General features: G+C 39.4%; 1 protein-coding gene across 7 annotated transcripts in view; it reads right to left on the bottom strand.

Annotated features, from left to right (window-relative positions):
• LOC128904508 (cohesin subunit SA-2-like) overlaps positions 1–16,029 on the bottom strand; it is a 65,227-nt gene that overhangs the window by 21,637 nt on the left and 27,561 nt on the right. For all 7 annotated transcript variants that reach the window (XM_054188954.1, XM_054188956.1, XM_054188955.1 and 4 more), the window contains 7 exons: positions 7,287–7,394; positions 5,137–5,245; positions 4,164–4,281; positions 3,134–3,237; positions 2,603–2,695; positions 2,428–2,517; positions 1,215–1,418 (listed from right to left, as the gene is read on the bottom strand). In XM_054188954.1, the coding sequence (XP_054044929.1) occupies positions 1,215–1,418; positions 2,428–2,517; positions 2,603–2,695; positions 3,134–3,237; positions 4,164–4,281; positions 5,137–5,245; positions 7,287–7,394 (826 nt within the window). The remainder of the gene's footprint in view (positions 1–1,214; positions 1,419–2,427; positions 2,518–2,602; positions 2,696–3,133; positions 3,238–4,163; positions 4,282–5,136; positions 5,246–7,286; positions 7,395–16,029) is intronic.

Here is a 16,029-nt window from a genome sequence, read left to right as displayed (position 1 = left end):
CCCTAGAAAACAGGATTGCTAACACGGAGTGAAAACTAGCAATTAGGCTGACATACCCAAGTGCTAACCCTCAGACTCACAGGCCATTCATGGTCCCTCACACAGTTGTCAGAGATCTCTGGAAAGCTTACTGTTCACATGGTGCTGACTCTCCTTGCTTCCAGCTGCCAGATCACATTCAAAGATAGCTAAAAATATATTAAATACTTTCCCATAGATGCAATTGCTGTAGTTTCCACAAGTATACTACGTGATTATGGGAGACGGTATACACAACCCGGAATTAGAAGGGAGGGGTTCCAGGAGAAAATCTCTTTATTTAGATACAGATCACACTATGAAGGAGCTGAAGAATCCCTGGTCTAGCACTTATCTTGTTTCTCATAAGTACACATTCTCCCACATTGACACAGATATCTATTTAAGACCAACAAAATAAATCCAATCTGAGGTTAGGGGATTTTTTGGCTTGACACATTTTACAATATCCCAGTGTCCAATAAAAACCTGCCAGCGTTAACTCTCATACCATGGCATGACACCTGTTCACGACGGCACAGTTGATCAGATCAGCTGTGGGCTTCTGTTGTTCAGTTCAGCCAGCAAGCTATTCATATCACCACCAGCTGTTTCTGCTTTTTAGAACTAATGAAAAACTTTGAGGGAGACTGTGCAGTCCTCCTTCAAGGGGAAAGTCATCATTTCAAAGACCACAAAGCTATACAATCTGCATTACAGACTGCTGGCGTTTTTTTTCCTAGTACTACCTCTGGAGCCAAAGTGGCAGCATAAAGGGCATCTTTTGCACAGTCAAATATACAGAATTGCAGAACTATACCTTTTGGGGAACAGTCTCATCACCTATAGATCCACAGCACTTCTTAGCTGATCTTGGACATAGTATCTTTGGCACAGTAATGGAGCAACTACGGAGCAACTATGGAGCTTAGGTCTAGAATATTCAGAATACATAAAATGCCCTGGTGCTGATGTGGACTACCTTGTTTATTATTTTCCCCACTCTATTCCTGCCAAAATACATCTGCTTCTTTAAAATGTAAGCAATCTTTTCAGAGGAGCAAACCCATCTTTGAAAGCTCTGCTCCCCTCTAGCAGAGAAACAGCAGGCAAAGAATAGTTCCATATGCCTCTTAATTTTTTTGTCTGATTTTTTCATAGGGAAACTGTTTCTCTCCATAATGAGCCACACTCACCTTTTGCCAGAAGCCATCTAGTAGCTGGTTAAGCTGTCCCATCAACTCATCTATCAGTTGAGTTCGGGCACAATCCACCTGGCTGTAGATGGCAATTTCTTCACTGCAGAGGACATAATAAGTCCTGGAGGAAGCCTCAAGGACAGATATGTCAGAGTGTTTGGTCACAATGTCTTTTACCTCTCTCAGTAAAGCATCCAAATGCTGCAAGTGATAAAAGGGGTATTATGGGTAAATTGTACAAAAATCCACTTATGCTTTAGATACATACCACTTGGTCCATATATCTCTATAGGTCATACAATCAACATGAAACAAATGCCAGTCTAAGGAGCAGAGGGGCAGGATTAGACGATACAACATTTTTTTCTGGGTTTATAGCTCTTTTTCACCACTATTATTGTCTCTGAATCTTCCTAAAGAATAAAGCAACTGCTTTAACTTCTACTTTAGCAATACGCATTTGGCACTACATAAAAATAAAGACAAAGGTAGGGAATAAAAAATGCCTTTCCAAAGGACAGGTGTGTCTTCAAACAATGGAAGTTGTCTCCCTCGGCAGCAAGGGATGGCAAATGTTTCAGATCATGTCAGCAACTGGGGTCGTCAGTCTTAGTGAGAGGAGGTAACTTCTGCTATTCTGCTGACTTTCTCTCTTCCAGTTAATGTTTTGTGTTGAAATTAACCTAGGAGTGTTCGCCTCCCTGTAAACATCCTTGCTTAAGAATACATTAAGGTATTCCAAGGATTTCATCTCTCCATTTCTGATCACCCCTCTCCCATCAGCAGATATACTATCTCCATTCTTATCTTTCAGTGCCTATCATTCCCCAGCAGCTGGGAGTCAGTCTTCAAGGAGAATGAAACCTATTCTGTAGTAAATTCCCGGGACACACCAGCTTAGACACATGGCATAACCCACCCTCTCTCCACCCAACAATGAAAAACCCAGGGCTGGGCCCACCATGTAAAACCACAAATCGTTACTCTCCAGGGCCAGTCACAGCATATCAGAACTGACAAGCACTAAGGCTTTTCTTTGGCAGCCCCAAATCAAAAAGTAAAGCCTACATAAGACCACTTTTCTCAAGGTATGAGACCATTTCTTTTGTTTTCAACAGTCTCCTACCTGTGCCAGTCCCACTAAACTTTGTACATTGTCACATAAATTTATTACATTCCACATGAACCGACTACCCCAATTCCTATTCACCTTCTCTAGATGTCCCGTACTGTAAACATCCAAATCATAATATTGAGGAATCTGCAGAAGATTTGCCACTTTTTGTGCATCTGTTGAATACTGCAGAGAAAAAACAGGATATGAGTACACTGCAGGAATTTTAATGAAATATTTAATATGCATTCACAGAGCAGCTGTTAGTTACCTTTGCCAAGAGCTGAGGAAGCACCATAATAAAGTGTTCAGTAATTTTCGTACAATCTTCCAATTGTATTTTCTTCTCTTTTACTGACAGAATCTGCAGATAAAGCATTTTGTTTCAATTATGAAATCGCTTAGTTTGAGTGGAATTTTACATGTAACCCAAGGTTAACTCACATGCCTTTGTCTAAAGCATATCAAGCTAAGATAAAGATACTTTTCCATGGAGACAACCAGATGCTTTTTTATTTTTTTGTTAACCTTCAATTAGATGCAGATCGCTGAACATCTATATCTCATGGATAAAATGCTCACCATTTGTCAATAATGTCAACTGGCTCTCCTCTAATGCTCATCTCCTTTAACATCCACTACTAGTAAGATCTAGAGGTCAAAAGACACTGTGTCGTTTCATAAAAATAAGCCACTTTATTTCCAAAGATATACCTACCACTAGGAACATGCTGTCTGGCAGAGTACATAAGGCAAAGAGAATGTGATTATAGGACAATAAAAAAGACTGAGATGCACTGACTTTTTTGGCTGCACCTCTGCCCACTGGTGGATGACCTTCAGCTGCTTCTCTAACCGTTGCGAGGATAATTTCAATGAGAACACTTTCATGGGCATCACTCAGTTCTGTAAGTAAATCAGTCTCAGCATCACACAAAAGAAAAATGAAGATACAGAAACAGCTAATGAAAAGCCTATTCATTTATATGAGTAACTATGGAAGGACACTACAGAAAAAAAAGATGCAGTGTTGCTAAATAAACTAGTGTTGCAGTGTTGCTAAATAAACTAAAAAAAACCTAGAGAGTGTTTGATTTAATTAGCAGAAAACAAGTTTTCTACATTTACTAAACACAAAAACAATTATTCCTCTCATGGCTAAACTTTTCAGGGCAGTTAGGCTCCCAAAACCACAGTTTTAATAAGGCCCACTCCTACTGGCTACTATCTCATTAAGGACAAACCTGCCTCTTTGAGTACCAAAATGCTTTAACAAAATGGGTCTACAAACTTTGATTTCAATCACACATCCACCTCCAGTTCTACTACAACAACTATTCATAGAAGCATAGAATGGTTTGGGTTGGAATGGACCTTAAAGATTTATTTAAGTTCAGTTTAAAATAATTCTACAAAAAACTAATCTTCTAGAGTGTTAGATGTCAATGAACTTGACACGTTCCTCATTTTGTTTTCAGGCACGAACAATAGCCCAACAATACTGCACTTCAATCAATTAATACTTTTAGATTTTTAAGTTTTGGGCAAACAAACAAAAAACCTTAGTGCTACGTAAGCATTATGGCTTAATTATGCAATTACTCTTTCAAAGTTTCTAAACTAACATTACATAAATACAGAATACTGAATAAAACAAATATGTTGATATAGATATCACATTGGTAGTGCATTGAGTTGCATCTGCTTTGTGGCCCTTGGGGACCACAATTTGGGATCAAAGGGTACTGTAATATGGAACTAGCTGAAGGCAAAGTTCAAAAAACAATATCAAGAGATTCATTCAGACAAAATCAAGCTCTTTGCTTACCCACCTTCTCCATCTTCTTCAGCATTTTTTAATAGAAGAGCAGTCATGCACTCCCAGTCCTTCAGGAATTTGCCTGCCCAGTCCCACAAGCTGTCTATGAGGTATGCGACATGTTTGTGTAGCTAGGGATTAAAACCACAAGCTTATAGAAGCAAACACATCACTGAAAGAAATACAGCTTCATACGTTCCTCTCCCTTTTTCCAATTACAAAGCTTTGTCATTCACCCATATAGTCACAGACAGTATTCTGACATATTTAGTTTGAGGCCAATCAACATTTAAACACCATATCTTCAATCTGATACAAAGCAGGTGAGTGGGGGAAAAAAACAGGAAAAGTGGGGAAAAAAAGCCTTTCTTTTATGTTTTTAGGATACCTTTCCTTTGTAATTTAACTAATATCTTTAAAACTATTTTCTGTATTGCTTTATATTGCTGATCATAACAACTAAAAATCCAACCTTGGAACTAGAAATGAGTCAACATTTTAAGCAATGTCTGTAAAAGTCTTTGCAGAAAGATTTAAAACTGGTGTGCCTGAGACACTTTGGTGAGACATAGGTCTGCACCACTGCAAAAGCCAAACAGCGAATTACAGCACTTAAGCTGATAAAACTGTCAGCAAAACTACGCAGTTCTTAGTCAGCGTAGAGCCATAGGCCAGCAACCCGTATCTGCCTGCAGAACAGACACGGACACATCCCAAAAAACCCTCAGTCAGTGGCATTAGTCTTTCAGGTTGTTTTCAGAAGCTGCTTCAGCACCGACTCTCTCCACTAGCATAGTTGTAAATTAGTTTTAATACAACAGAACAGAAATGTCTTCATTAAAAACTCATCCTAGAGAGTGAAAACATCCCAAACACCAAACATTTCAGAGCTCACCACCAGAAACAGCTTTCAAAAGGAAGCCAACACTTGATTTAACATGCAAGTCTGGATTTAAAAGGCTTACTGCAGGGGCTAGTCTCCTCACCTCGCTCTCCAGGAAAAAACGTATTAATCTTTTCAAATGGTCAGTACTCGCACCAAACTTCCCTCCTCCTTTGGGCTGAACTTCTTCATCTCCCTCATGACTAAGCAGCCTGCCAACAGAAAAGGAAGTCAGTCCAGTTCTGCCACATTCTCTTTACACTCATTTGCCAATGTAAGACTAATTCTGTCAAGATCTCAAGGATTGTATTTCTTCTAAATGTCTACTTATTTACTCCAAATCACGTTATACTTTTTTATCAGATGAAGGGAAAAGACATTAGATTGGTTTCCATCATGAGAGATCTGCTGTCCCTGTGGATGCAGAGACTATTTCTGACAGTTTCACAGGTCCCCTGCCAGCTTTCTGGACAACAGATGCAGATTCCACAGCATTGAACACATAATGAGGTAGGCATTTGCTCATGCTTGAAAAGGGGCTTCCTCTAGGCTGAATTTAAACCTTAACAACAGAGTAGAGATATTACTACCTGGCCATTATTCACATCATGGTACATTTTAGAACTGAAGCTTCTTGAAGAAAGCACAGTATCTTGTATTTATAAGACGCAATTCACTCAACTTCACAAATACAGTGGAAAAACTGTTCTTTCTCTTCTCTTCTCTATAACACTTCAATTTTCATTTCCCTCTTTATCCAAAAGGAGTGTGACTCTACTGCGCACCAGAAGTGCTAATCCCATAATAAATCCAGGAAGGCCATCCCCGCAGATTAATGGAAGGCCCAAATGGCTTGGATTTAAGAACAGGACCACACCGCTCAATGTCAGTAAAAGCGTATACTTTCAGAAAGTGCATCTCGTAGTGTGACTTATGCCAGCTAAGTAACCTAAGTTAAAAATGCAAACATTGAGGAGGTTTCATGCAAACCAAGAAGAAGGGGGGGAAAAAAAGCACAAGCATTTATACTAACTTTTATCAGCATGACCAGGGAAAGGAGGGTGTTGCTAGCACCTCTATCACACTAGGACAAAACTTTCTATACTGGCAAAAGTGCCAGAGAGAAGAACTGGGCAAACAAGAACAAGGATGAGGTTTACAGGGTCAAAGTGTCCACACGGCACTGGGAAGCTGGGTAGAAAAAATAAAGTTATCAGGGCAATCACTACAATAGCAAAAAGCAGCACTGTTCTGAGAGGAAAAACACCTGATTTATGATTGAATCATAGAATTTTCTAGGTTGGAAGGGACCTTTAAGATAGTCCCAACCATCAACCAACATTAGAATATTAGGACCAACACAAAAGACTAAGTAAGACTAGCAGACGTGATAGAAGAGTCATCAAAACAGAAATTTATCGTCATTTGTTTTTCTGTTGGATTTGGCTCCACAAACCCCAGAATGTCAGCAGTTCAGCTAGACAGGAAGAGACAGCTAGGAGGAGATGCTGCACACAGAAGAAATACAAATCGTTATTACTTCTGAATTTTTCCCCACAAAAGTCTTGCCAAAATATTTTTATTTTCATTCCTCTTCGTAAGACAAAATTACTTCTCTCAGCCGTAGAGACAGAATATTTATTTCATCTCTTTTTATCACGCCAACTCCATTCACTTCATGTAACCATTGTTATAAGAAGCCCATTTATAAGAGTTACTCTTGGGGAAGATAAACCCTGTACTTCATTAACCTGACAGAAAATTGGAAGGGCTTTTTAATCTGCTGCATCTCTCATTATTCAAAGCCTTTACAATGTATAAGGCAACTTCCAAAGGGAGAAGAGGAAGCCATTTTTGTGATTAATCACCAAAGCTACAGAAATCCAGCAGATGCCAGGTGATGAATTAGCTTGTAAGACGCAAAGCAACAGGAAAAGAAAGTAGAAAGAAAGGAGGTATGCTCTCAGCATAGCATGGCATCTATGGATCAGAGAGTTGTTTCATATTCTCTATGTTAGTCTTGCAACTTTTTCACACCTATTGTGCCAGGGCTGTACAGGGGAACAAATGATTTCCCCCCTAGACAGTGTTTCTCTTCTGATTCAGCAGAAGAAAGCACATCTACTATCCTCACGGTACGCGCTTCCAGCAGAAAAATGAATGCTTAATGTCCCTCTTAAATAAATCCACCTTCATTCTGAAACAAATGAGAACATGCAAGAAGTAGGCACGCAAGGAGGCAGGCAGAGATACCTTTTATAAAGGAATTCCCCAGCTGCTACTGCAAGCGGACGGTGTGTGGTATAAACAAACTGGTATAACGTTTCACAGTCTTCAGCTGATAACGCATCCTCACAGTTCCTAGGCAAAAATAACAACGGAAGTTATAGTTCAGGTTTATCTGCAAAGAATATTATGAATGCTATGTCCAGCTTTTACTAGACCTGATTCCCCATAGCCGTACAACTTGCTTACATAGCTAAATTTTTGTAGGACATATCTAAAAACACTATCAAACAAAACTGGCAGCATTCTTTTACTCACTGGGTAGAGAAACAGAGGTCTGTGCAAGCCATGATGAATCAGGCTCACTGCATGGATATGAACATTACTTTAAAGTATAATTAAGGTTCATTAGTGCTCACGTTAAAAAGAGTAATAGTAACAAAATCAGAAAATCATGCCTCTACTTTACGCTTAGATGTTCACCATAGAAGTTAATAAACAAGAAGCCACTTTCATTTTGCAGTACAAATTCTTTTTAAATGATTTATTATGGTATTTTAGGTATGGATAGGTATTTTAAAACCTATATTCTCTTACACTAGGCTTATATAGTTACATGTAAAAAGAAATCAAAACACATTCTTGATAGCATGCTTATGACTGTGACCTTTCTGCACAAACACACTCAAAGTCACAATTTTTTCATTCAGCTACACATCTTGAGAATACCAGAACCATCAAACACTCTGCGAGAGGTAGATATTGTATCAATATCGACCTTTTACAAACAGGAAACTGAAGCATCAAGGTTGAATAACCCACTGAAGAGACAGCAGAGGAGTGAAGCCCAAAGGAAAGATTACAGTTTCAAAATGCCTGCTTCTTACTGTCACAGCGATGTCATTGGACTAAGCTACTTCAGGGAATGAAAGAGCAACATATGAGATCCTTACGCTTACTGTAGCCAGGTGAGGGGAAAGGTTTTTTATTTAGTACTGCACTCAATCCTCAGGTAGTAACAGTTTAAAAACCATCTACAGCTGTGGTCCAATACCTTCGCTAAAACTGAGGATTCATGCTCTTCATTTGCTGGGAGTAATGTCTTACAGAAATTAGCAGCCCTTGCTGCACTTGCCTGTTTGTCTCCAAACCCATTGCATCCTTTAGCATCCTCACAAATCACAAATATCCAATGCATCCTCCACCCGGACTGAAAAAAGTGAGCTCATCTTAGGTGACAGTATCACTGGAGCGTCCATCCCAAATATTTTTTAGCACCGTCTGGCATTTACAATCAGGATGGGAGTAAGGGGAAGACAGCACTCGTTTCTCAAAGCCAATAGTCTCTCATTTATAGAAGTTGACACCCCATGAATTTTTGCTTTACAAAGTATTTAGTCGTGTATCATTTGAATTTTTCACATTTTTCCGTGGTTGCTTACAATGGTCACTGGAACAGTAAAAAGATCTCTAAATGTAAGTGATGATGGTACATCTCCAAGTGATGGGTCAGTCTGTCAAGATAATGCTTGCCCTCAGCCAGAGCATTTGGGCAGGTTTTGGTGGCCTCTTTTAACATGCAATTCCCTTGAATATATACTCGCAGTAATAGGACATACAGAAAGTGCTCTGAGCATATATACCATGAAATCAGCATAAAGCAAAATATTTATGTGACTCTTATTCAGCCATCTACAGAACTAGGGAAACAGAGTAAAAATGCGTTTATCGAAGTTAAACAGTAAGAAGTTGAAAGAGGTAATGTGGTGCATCAGAGTGTATGAATAAGCGTTGGTGTGTCCTGTAAAGCCATGAAGTATCAAATTTATTAAACTTCTACAGGTTTAACAAGTGAGAGTAAAACAAAGACTGACAACGAATTGCATTTACAGGAGTAAAAATACATGGTATAGCAAGTCTTTACATTAAAAGGCTACGGGGAATTTACTGAGATAAACTAGCAGTCTGACAAGGTTTCTTTCATTCTTTTTAATGTCAATCTATATTCAGTTCTTTTAATGCACCAGTTTCTATGAAGTTGCCCTTGTCATTTTATCTTTATATTTTTTCAAAAAACTGTGGACATCTTGAAAAAAGAAGAAATTTCTGTAGAAACATACTATGATCTAGAGTGGGCCAACATAGAATCACGGAAAAGCTGAGGATGGACCACCCCTCTGGAGATCATCTAGTCCAAACCCCTGCTCAGAGAAGGATCGGCTAAAGCAGTTTGTGTCCAATATCTACAAAATCAGAGACTCCACAACTTCTCTAGCAACCTGTTCCAGTATTGGACCACCCCCACAGTAAAAAAACTTCTTTCTTATGCTTAAATGGAATTTCCTGTATGTACACGCCAGTCGCATGTACGCTTTTTTTATATTTGAATTTTTTATTGTTTATATTTCAGGTTTTTTCTTCCTAGCACATTTATGGAAAATAGTGTACGCAATACTTATGTGTCTCTATTTTTAAAAAAAATCCTTGCCTGAATTGTTCAAAGAGCTCAGCCACATGCCTGCCCTCTCTTTGTGTAGAAATTAAGGACTCTATCTTTCCAGTACAAATGAAACTGCCTTTCCTTAGGCATTTCCTTTCCTTAGGAAAGGGCCTGGGGGTGCTGATAAACAACAAGTTGAACATGAACCAGCACTGTGCCCTTCCAGCAAAGAAAGCTAATGGTACCCTGGGCTGCATTAGGAGGAGTGTTGCCAGCAGGCCAAGGGAGGTGATCCTTCCCCTATACTCAGCACTGGTGAGGCCACACCTGGTGTGCTGGGTCCAGTGCTGGGCTCCCCAGTATGGGAAACATGGACCTACTGGAGGGAGTCCAATGAAGAGCTACAAAGATTATTAAGGGACTGGAGCATCTCTCCTATGAGAAAGGGTGAGAAAGCTGGGACTGTTCAGCTTGGAGAAGAGAAGGCTCAGGGGGAAACTTATCGATGTGTATTAAGTACCTGAAGGGATGGTGTAAAGATGAGCCATGCTCTCCTCAGTGACAGGACCAGAGGCAACGGGCACAAACTGAAACACAGGAGGTTTCCTCTGAACATCAGAAAACACATTTTTACTGTGAGGGTGACCGAGCACTGGCACAGGCTACCCAGAGAGGTTGTGGAGTCTCCATCGCTGGAGGTATTCAAAAGCCATCTGGATGTAGTCCTGGACAACCGGCTCTAGGTGGCCCTGACTGAACAGGGGGATTGGACCGGATGACCTCCAGAGGTCCCTTCTAACTTCAACCATTCTGTGATTCTGAAATCCTAACCCTCCTTGTTTTTAACTTTTTCTTCAAAGAGGCTAGGAATTTGCCCAGTTACATTAATCTATAGCAGTGGCATTTCCTCCCTCCTCAAGACAAGAGTAGGTCAGATGCAATAGCTCCGGCCATGTATGAAGCACTCCCTAATAACACAGGAGCAAAGGAGGGGAAAACAACCCATTTTCTTTGCAGCACAGGCTGACAGACACTCAGGACACCACTTGAGCACCTGATCTTTTTTTTTTTTTTTCCTTTTTCTTCCTTTCTTGAATGGAAGAGAATATCTGTTTGAACTACTACTACTTTTCACATGCTGCTTAACCACTACTCTCCATGATACAATGAGGTTTATGCTCATAATTCCCACTCAAATGAGTGCTTAAGTGCTCTGAAAGTAGCAGCACTTGTCTACACCTAGTAGTAGTACTACACACTACTACTGCCACAGTAAATGGGTGCCTTTCTTTTTTTACATACATAAGCCAATCATCAAACGTTCAAAGAATACTTCAAATAGAGCAATAATACCGCTGCAAATTTACAGCTTGCAGAATGCCAAGCAACAGATAAAGGTTAAGCCCGAAGTGCCTGCCAGTGTTTAGGTGCCTAAAAATAAGCAGGCATGGCCTTCCACATATCGATGTCATGACATACCATTTTCTCTGCACTTCAGTGTGAGCATGTCATGAAGAAGAAGTTGGGATATTCTAGGGGGAGATCACAGACCCATTCTGTTCTGCATATGGCACCAGTTGAAAGATTTCATATCTTGCTTTTTGTTCCATTTTAATGTATGCAAGAGACATTACTGCTGGAGTCGCCTCCCTTGGTCCGTGCTATTGCTTATGCTAACAATAACCATCAAAATCACAACAGTAACATAAAAATACATCTGATGCACTTTTCAGTTTTGCCACCTTATTCTTTTTGGTTTTAATACTGTGCAGGGAAAGATTTGGCACAATGTTACAGAGACATTCGTAATCCAAGGTACAGCATCTCAATCAAAAAAAAAAATCTGTTAATTTTGCATTTAAAATTAATTCAAGTTAAACACCCAGATTTGTGCACTAAGCACTATCAACCAAAAAAATATATGTTGAAAGTATTCTAATGTCTGAGATAAAATTTTTAAGTAGAAAAATCAGCTAATCTGTTGTTATCTCCCTCTTTCTACCCTGCTGTCATTGCAGGTATTTCAGAGACACTTTGGTGATCAGAAAGAGATGATAACATGGTTGCCACTACAGTGTAACGAGAGTCCTTTCCCACCCACTTTAAAATAGGGTTAGCATATTGCAACACACTGTGATTCTATGATTATGCTGTGACAATGCAGGAAGATGCACATTAGACAGATGCTGTATGGTGTGCTGTTTTGGTTAGGAAACATAACCCTAGGAGACATGCAATTATTTGTTCTTGTTAATTCTTCAGACAGGAAAAATAAGATTTCAGAATAGATCTCAAGGTTCTTGAATAAAGGTGCATGATGGCAGAAAATTACTGAAGGAAACTTCCACGAAAGCATAAACCTGAGAGGATGGAAAAGAGGAAAAGACAGAGAAGAAAGCACATGCCTTTGCTCTATTTCGGTCTTTCACTTTTGCTTTGTTTGGAATAGGCTTGACAAAGCAGTACCATAACTCCACAGGAACAGGAGTGTGGTGGACCTGAAGGAATCCCGGAGGAGCTGTGAAGAGCTCCATGGCGCTCCCTATTGATGGTAACTAACCTGCTACAACCAAGCTCCTGATGCAAGAAATCACAACTGTGCAGTGTAATTTGCTTCACTACTTCACATGCTACTTCTATCAACTTCAAGATAACTTTTCTTTATTTTTCCTAACAGGCACAGAACAAGACAAAGGTGGATAATTTCCTTATTTGTATGCAGAGCATGTCTCTCTCCAATTTATTTTTTTACAACCCCATGAAAACACTTTTTATAATAGCATTTGAGCCTTCAATAAACTGAACTGTTTTTCTGCACAATGGTCTGTCTGAATAACCTTGCTACATACAGTGCATTTGCCTAACAAATGTCCACTTCTCCTCCGAAGTCCATGGCTTAGCTATGAAATAACACTACAGAATGACAGAGTTCAGCTCTCTGCTGACACTGAATTACTTGTCACAGGACCGCTACATCTAGCACTTGAAGCAGTAACACATAATATATTATTTGTCGTGGCATCCTTTGCCAAATCCAGTTTTGAAGTTTCTCCTACAGCGTAGCCCCCCGTCTCCAAACTAAAACATTCTTCCCAGTCTAGATGAGAATCGGAAGGGAGACTTAAGTTTTTTAACCACAACAGTCATGCACCCCTACTTCACTTGTGTCTCCTGTGCTAAGCAGGACACTGGGAACATATAAGCCTTAGTTTCTTGATTTATAAGTTGGATTAACTCTACTGACCATTGCCGAAGCACTCTGGTGCTTCGGAGAATTAGCGTATTTATCAGCTCCGTTAAATAGTTTTCAAACTATTTATGTGAAGTCCTCAATGCGTGCAATATACTCACAGTTCTCACTAATGTAGCTCTGCCAGATTTCAGACTTGGAAGTTTTGTGATTAAAACTCAGTTTAATTTCTAGTTACGTTTAGCTAATGTAATACAAAGTAATTTCTCCCATTGCTATTTACATATTTAAGCTACTTGTAGATTTGTGCCCATACCTGCACCACCTGTAACCTTTCCTCATTCATCTACTACAGATACCTAATTACTTTTGCTGCTCTTTTCCAAAATTCCTCTACTTTTTCAGGTAGTTAAGCACACAAAAATGAACAGAATTATTTGGCAGTAGGCACACTAAACTAATTTGGCTCCTAAAGAGCAATGTTTTCAGTAAGATTCCTTGGTTTCTCATTGTCGCTCATGTTTTCTCCCTCTTTATTTCCTTCCTAGCTCTATTCCCTCTCAGATCCTTTGCAACATTAATGCTAACAATTATGCATAATTCAGTAGCATTAATAATTTCTATTATGCTAAAATTCATAGGCTCATTTCAGTTTGAGGATTGCTTCATGCTGTGCAAAAATAGAAATCCACTAGCCCAAAGACCTTGGCATTCAATTGAGACAACATGCAACAAATAGGAAGAAAAAAAATCCCAGCTCACAGAGATAGACAAGATGAAAATACAAATACGGATATGAAAAAACAGGTATGTGCATAGCAAGAGGGTTTTGAGTCAGCACTGGAATATTTTTTTAATAATTCAACACATTTAAGTGAAATGAAAAGACCAGCGTTTTCACTGCCTCTCTAGCAAGATAGAGAATGTAAAGGCCAGCATAGCAGTTTTATGGGCCAGTGGCACGCAGAGTAGTCAACGTCCACAGGACTGGAATGCAGTGATGGTTAAGAGATGGTCAAAGCTGAGCAGTTACTAACATACATGGAGCACAGCTCCACTGCCACCATAAAACACGACAAAAATAATTAACTGGCAACGAGATCTTGCTGCACTACTCACCCAAAAGACAATTATGGAAGCCAGTAAGAGACCATTACTTACACAGTAAATTTTCCCCAAGAAAGTCACAGAGCACCCAACGGACTAACTGGAGGAAAAAAATTACTCCTGGCCTTGTTTCTTGCCAACACGCCATGAAACAACAAAAGACTTATTCCAAGATTAGAGACTTGTTCTAGAGGTCAGTACTTGACCAGTTAAGATTATATTATTTGTTAAAAGTAATCCATGATTCCAAATCAAGTATAGGGAGTTCATGAGACAGAGGTTTTTGCCAGTAGCTTTAAAAATGGAAACTTCATCTGAAAGGTCTTTTAGGCCTCACTAGAAATACAAGTTGGGCAACTAGAATTCAGTTGCCAAGTTTGCAGATGACAAAAATGAGCCATCCACAGAGAAGCCGATACGGCATCACACTAGCAGCAAAAAAAACTTATTACACCAATGTATACAAATAGAAGAGCCATATATACAAGCTGTTATTTATTATTCTTTAGAGGCAGCGCAGTTGCTGTCCCCAACACTATTTCATGCTTTACTACGTGTATCAAGCAGCATTACTGCTCAATATCCAGATACTAGTTACGAGCTATAAGACACACCTATTTAAGACAGATGGGCCCTGAAACTTCTTTGCCTCTGTAACGCCAGCAGCAAGTCCTTTCTGACACTATTGTACGTACAGAGGCATAAGCTTTTCCCCTGCTAGAAAAGCATTTGATGCAGGTTCCTGTTAAGAAGTCTGTACATGTGACTGTCTGTGTTGTCTGCATTCTCTTCATACAGGTTTTATAGACTGGTCAGTACTAGTCTTATCAAAGAGAAAAGCTGTCATTGAATTTGCTTATTGAGTCCCCAGTTCCCACTTTCATCACACCAATAACGAAGCCAAATCAGCAAGGCTCAGAGCAACTGGGGGGGAGGGGGGCAAGAAGAGGATGGCTACACAACAGATGAGCAAAAGGAGAGAGAAGCATGTATTTGCTAGGCCTCCACACAGCCTAATTAAAAACAATTTCAAAATGTATTCATTTAACTTATGAAAACTACATTTTATGATGGAAAAATGTCATTCAGAAAACTTTAGAAGGCATTTATTCACATTGGAAATCATATTTAAGAAAAATTAGGAAAGAATTGCTTCAGGGAAAAAGAAACATTGATCAAACTTTTATAGCTGCAGTTTGCATTAATGAGAACACGATCCCTTATAATAAAGCCTGAGATGATTAACAGCTGCAGTGCCAATATAGCACTTGTTAGTTCAGATACAGAACAAGGGCAGCCATAACTGGCGTACAGCATCTTTGTACTTTGACAATGGTGGGCTGCTCCTCCTAGCACAGGGACACGTTATACACATAGACACAGCATTGTGCTTTGTTTCAATAGCTACACACCACAGAGAAGCAAGGGATGCAGGAATGGACATTGTAAACACAAAAACAATATAATCCTAGCTACTAGTAGTGAGGCCCAAACAATGGTACTCCCTTCAGAAAAGCATGCTCTGCTTACAGCATCATACGCTGTTCTGGTGCGTATGTTGAAGTAGGCTTCGAGAAATGCCACTCAAATCGATGGACGTGAAATGAGAAAAGAGTGAGTCTAGACTATAAAGGAGCACTTCAACATAAAAACGTACTTGAAATTTAATGTGAATACCTTAATTAATATATGAATACACCACCCTATTTTTTGGTCTGTTAAGGTCTCCATCCTTATATAGCAATGATCAATATTTCTGGCTTAAACAGAAAAGCAAATCCCACAAGACTATTGGATGATGCACCACACTGTACATGGAGGTAAGCACCTGCCACTGCAGAATTCAGCTTATACCCTGAGACAGAAGAGACACTTATTGAGTCCTAACATCTCAAGAGTGTTAACAATGAAATGCAGTGAGTTTTTTATTCTTATTTTGCATTGAAAAGGGGGGACAGATAATTTATTCTTCACATATTTTGCAAATAAACTTATTTTTAAAATAAACATGCTGCTCAAGGATGTATCAGAAT

The sequence above is a fragment of the Rissa tridactyla genome, chromosome 1 (genome assembly GCF_028500815.1).
Source record: "Rissa tridactyla isolate bRisTri1 chromosome 1, bRisTri1.patW.cur.20221130, whole genome shotgun sequence".
Classification (NCBI taxonomy): Eukaryota; Metazoa; Chordata; class Aves; order Charadriiformes; family Laridae; genus Rissa; species Rissa tridactyla.
This window is presented reverse-complemented; position numbering and strand designations above follow the sequence as displayed.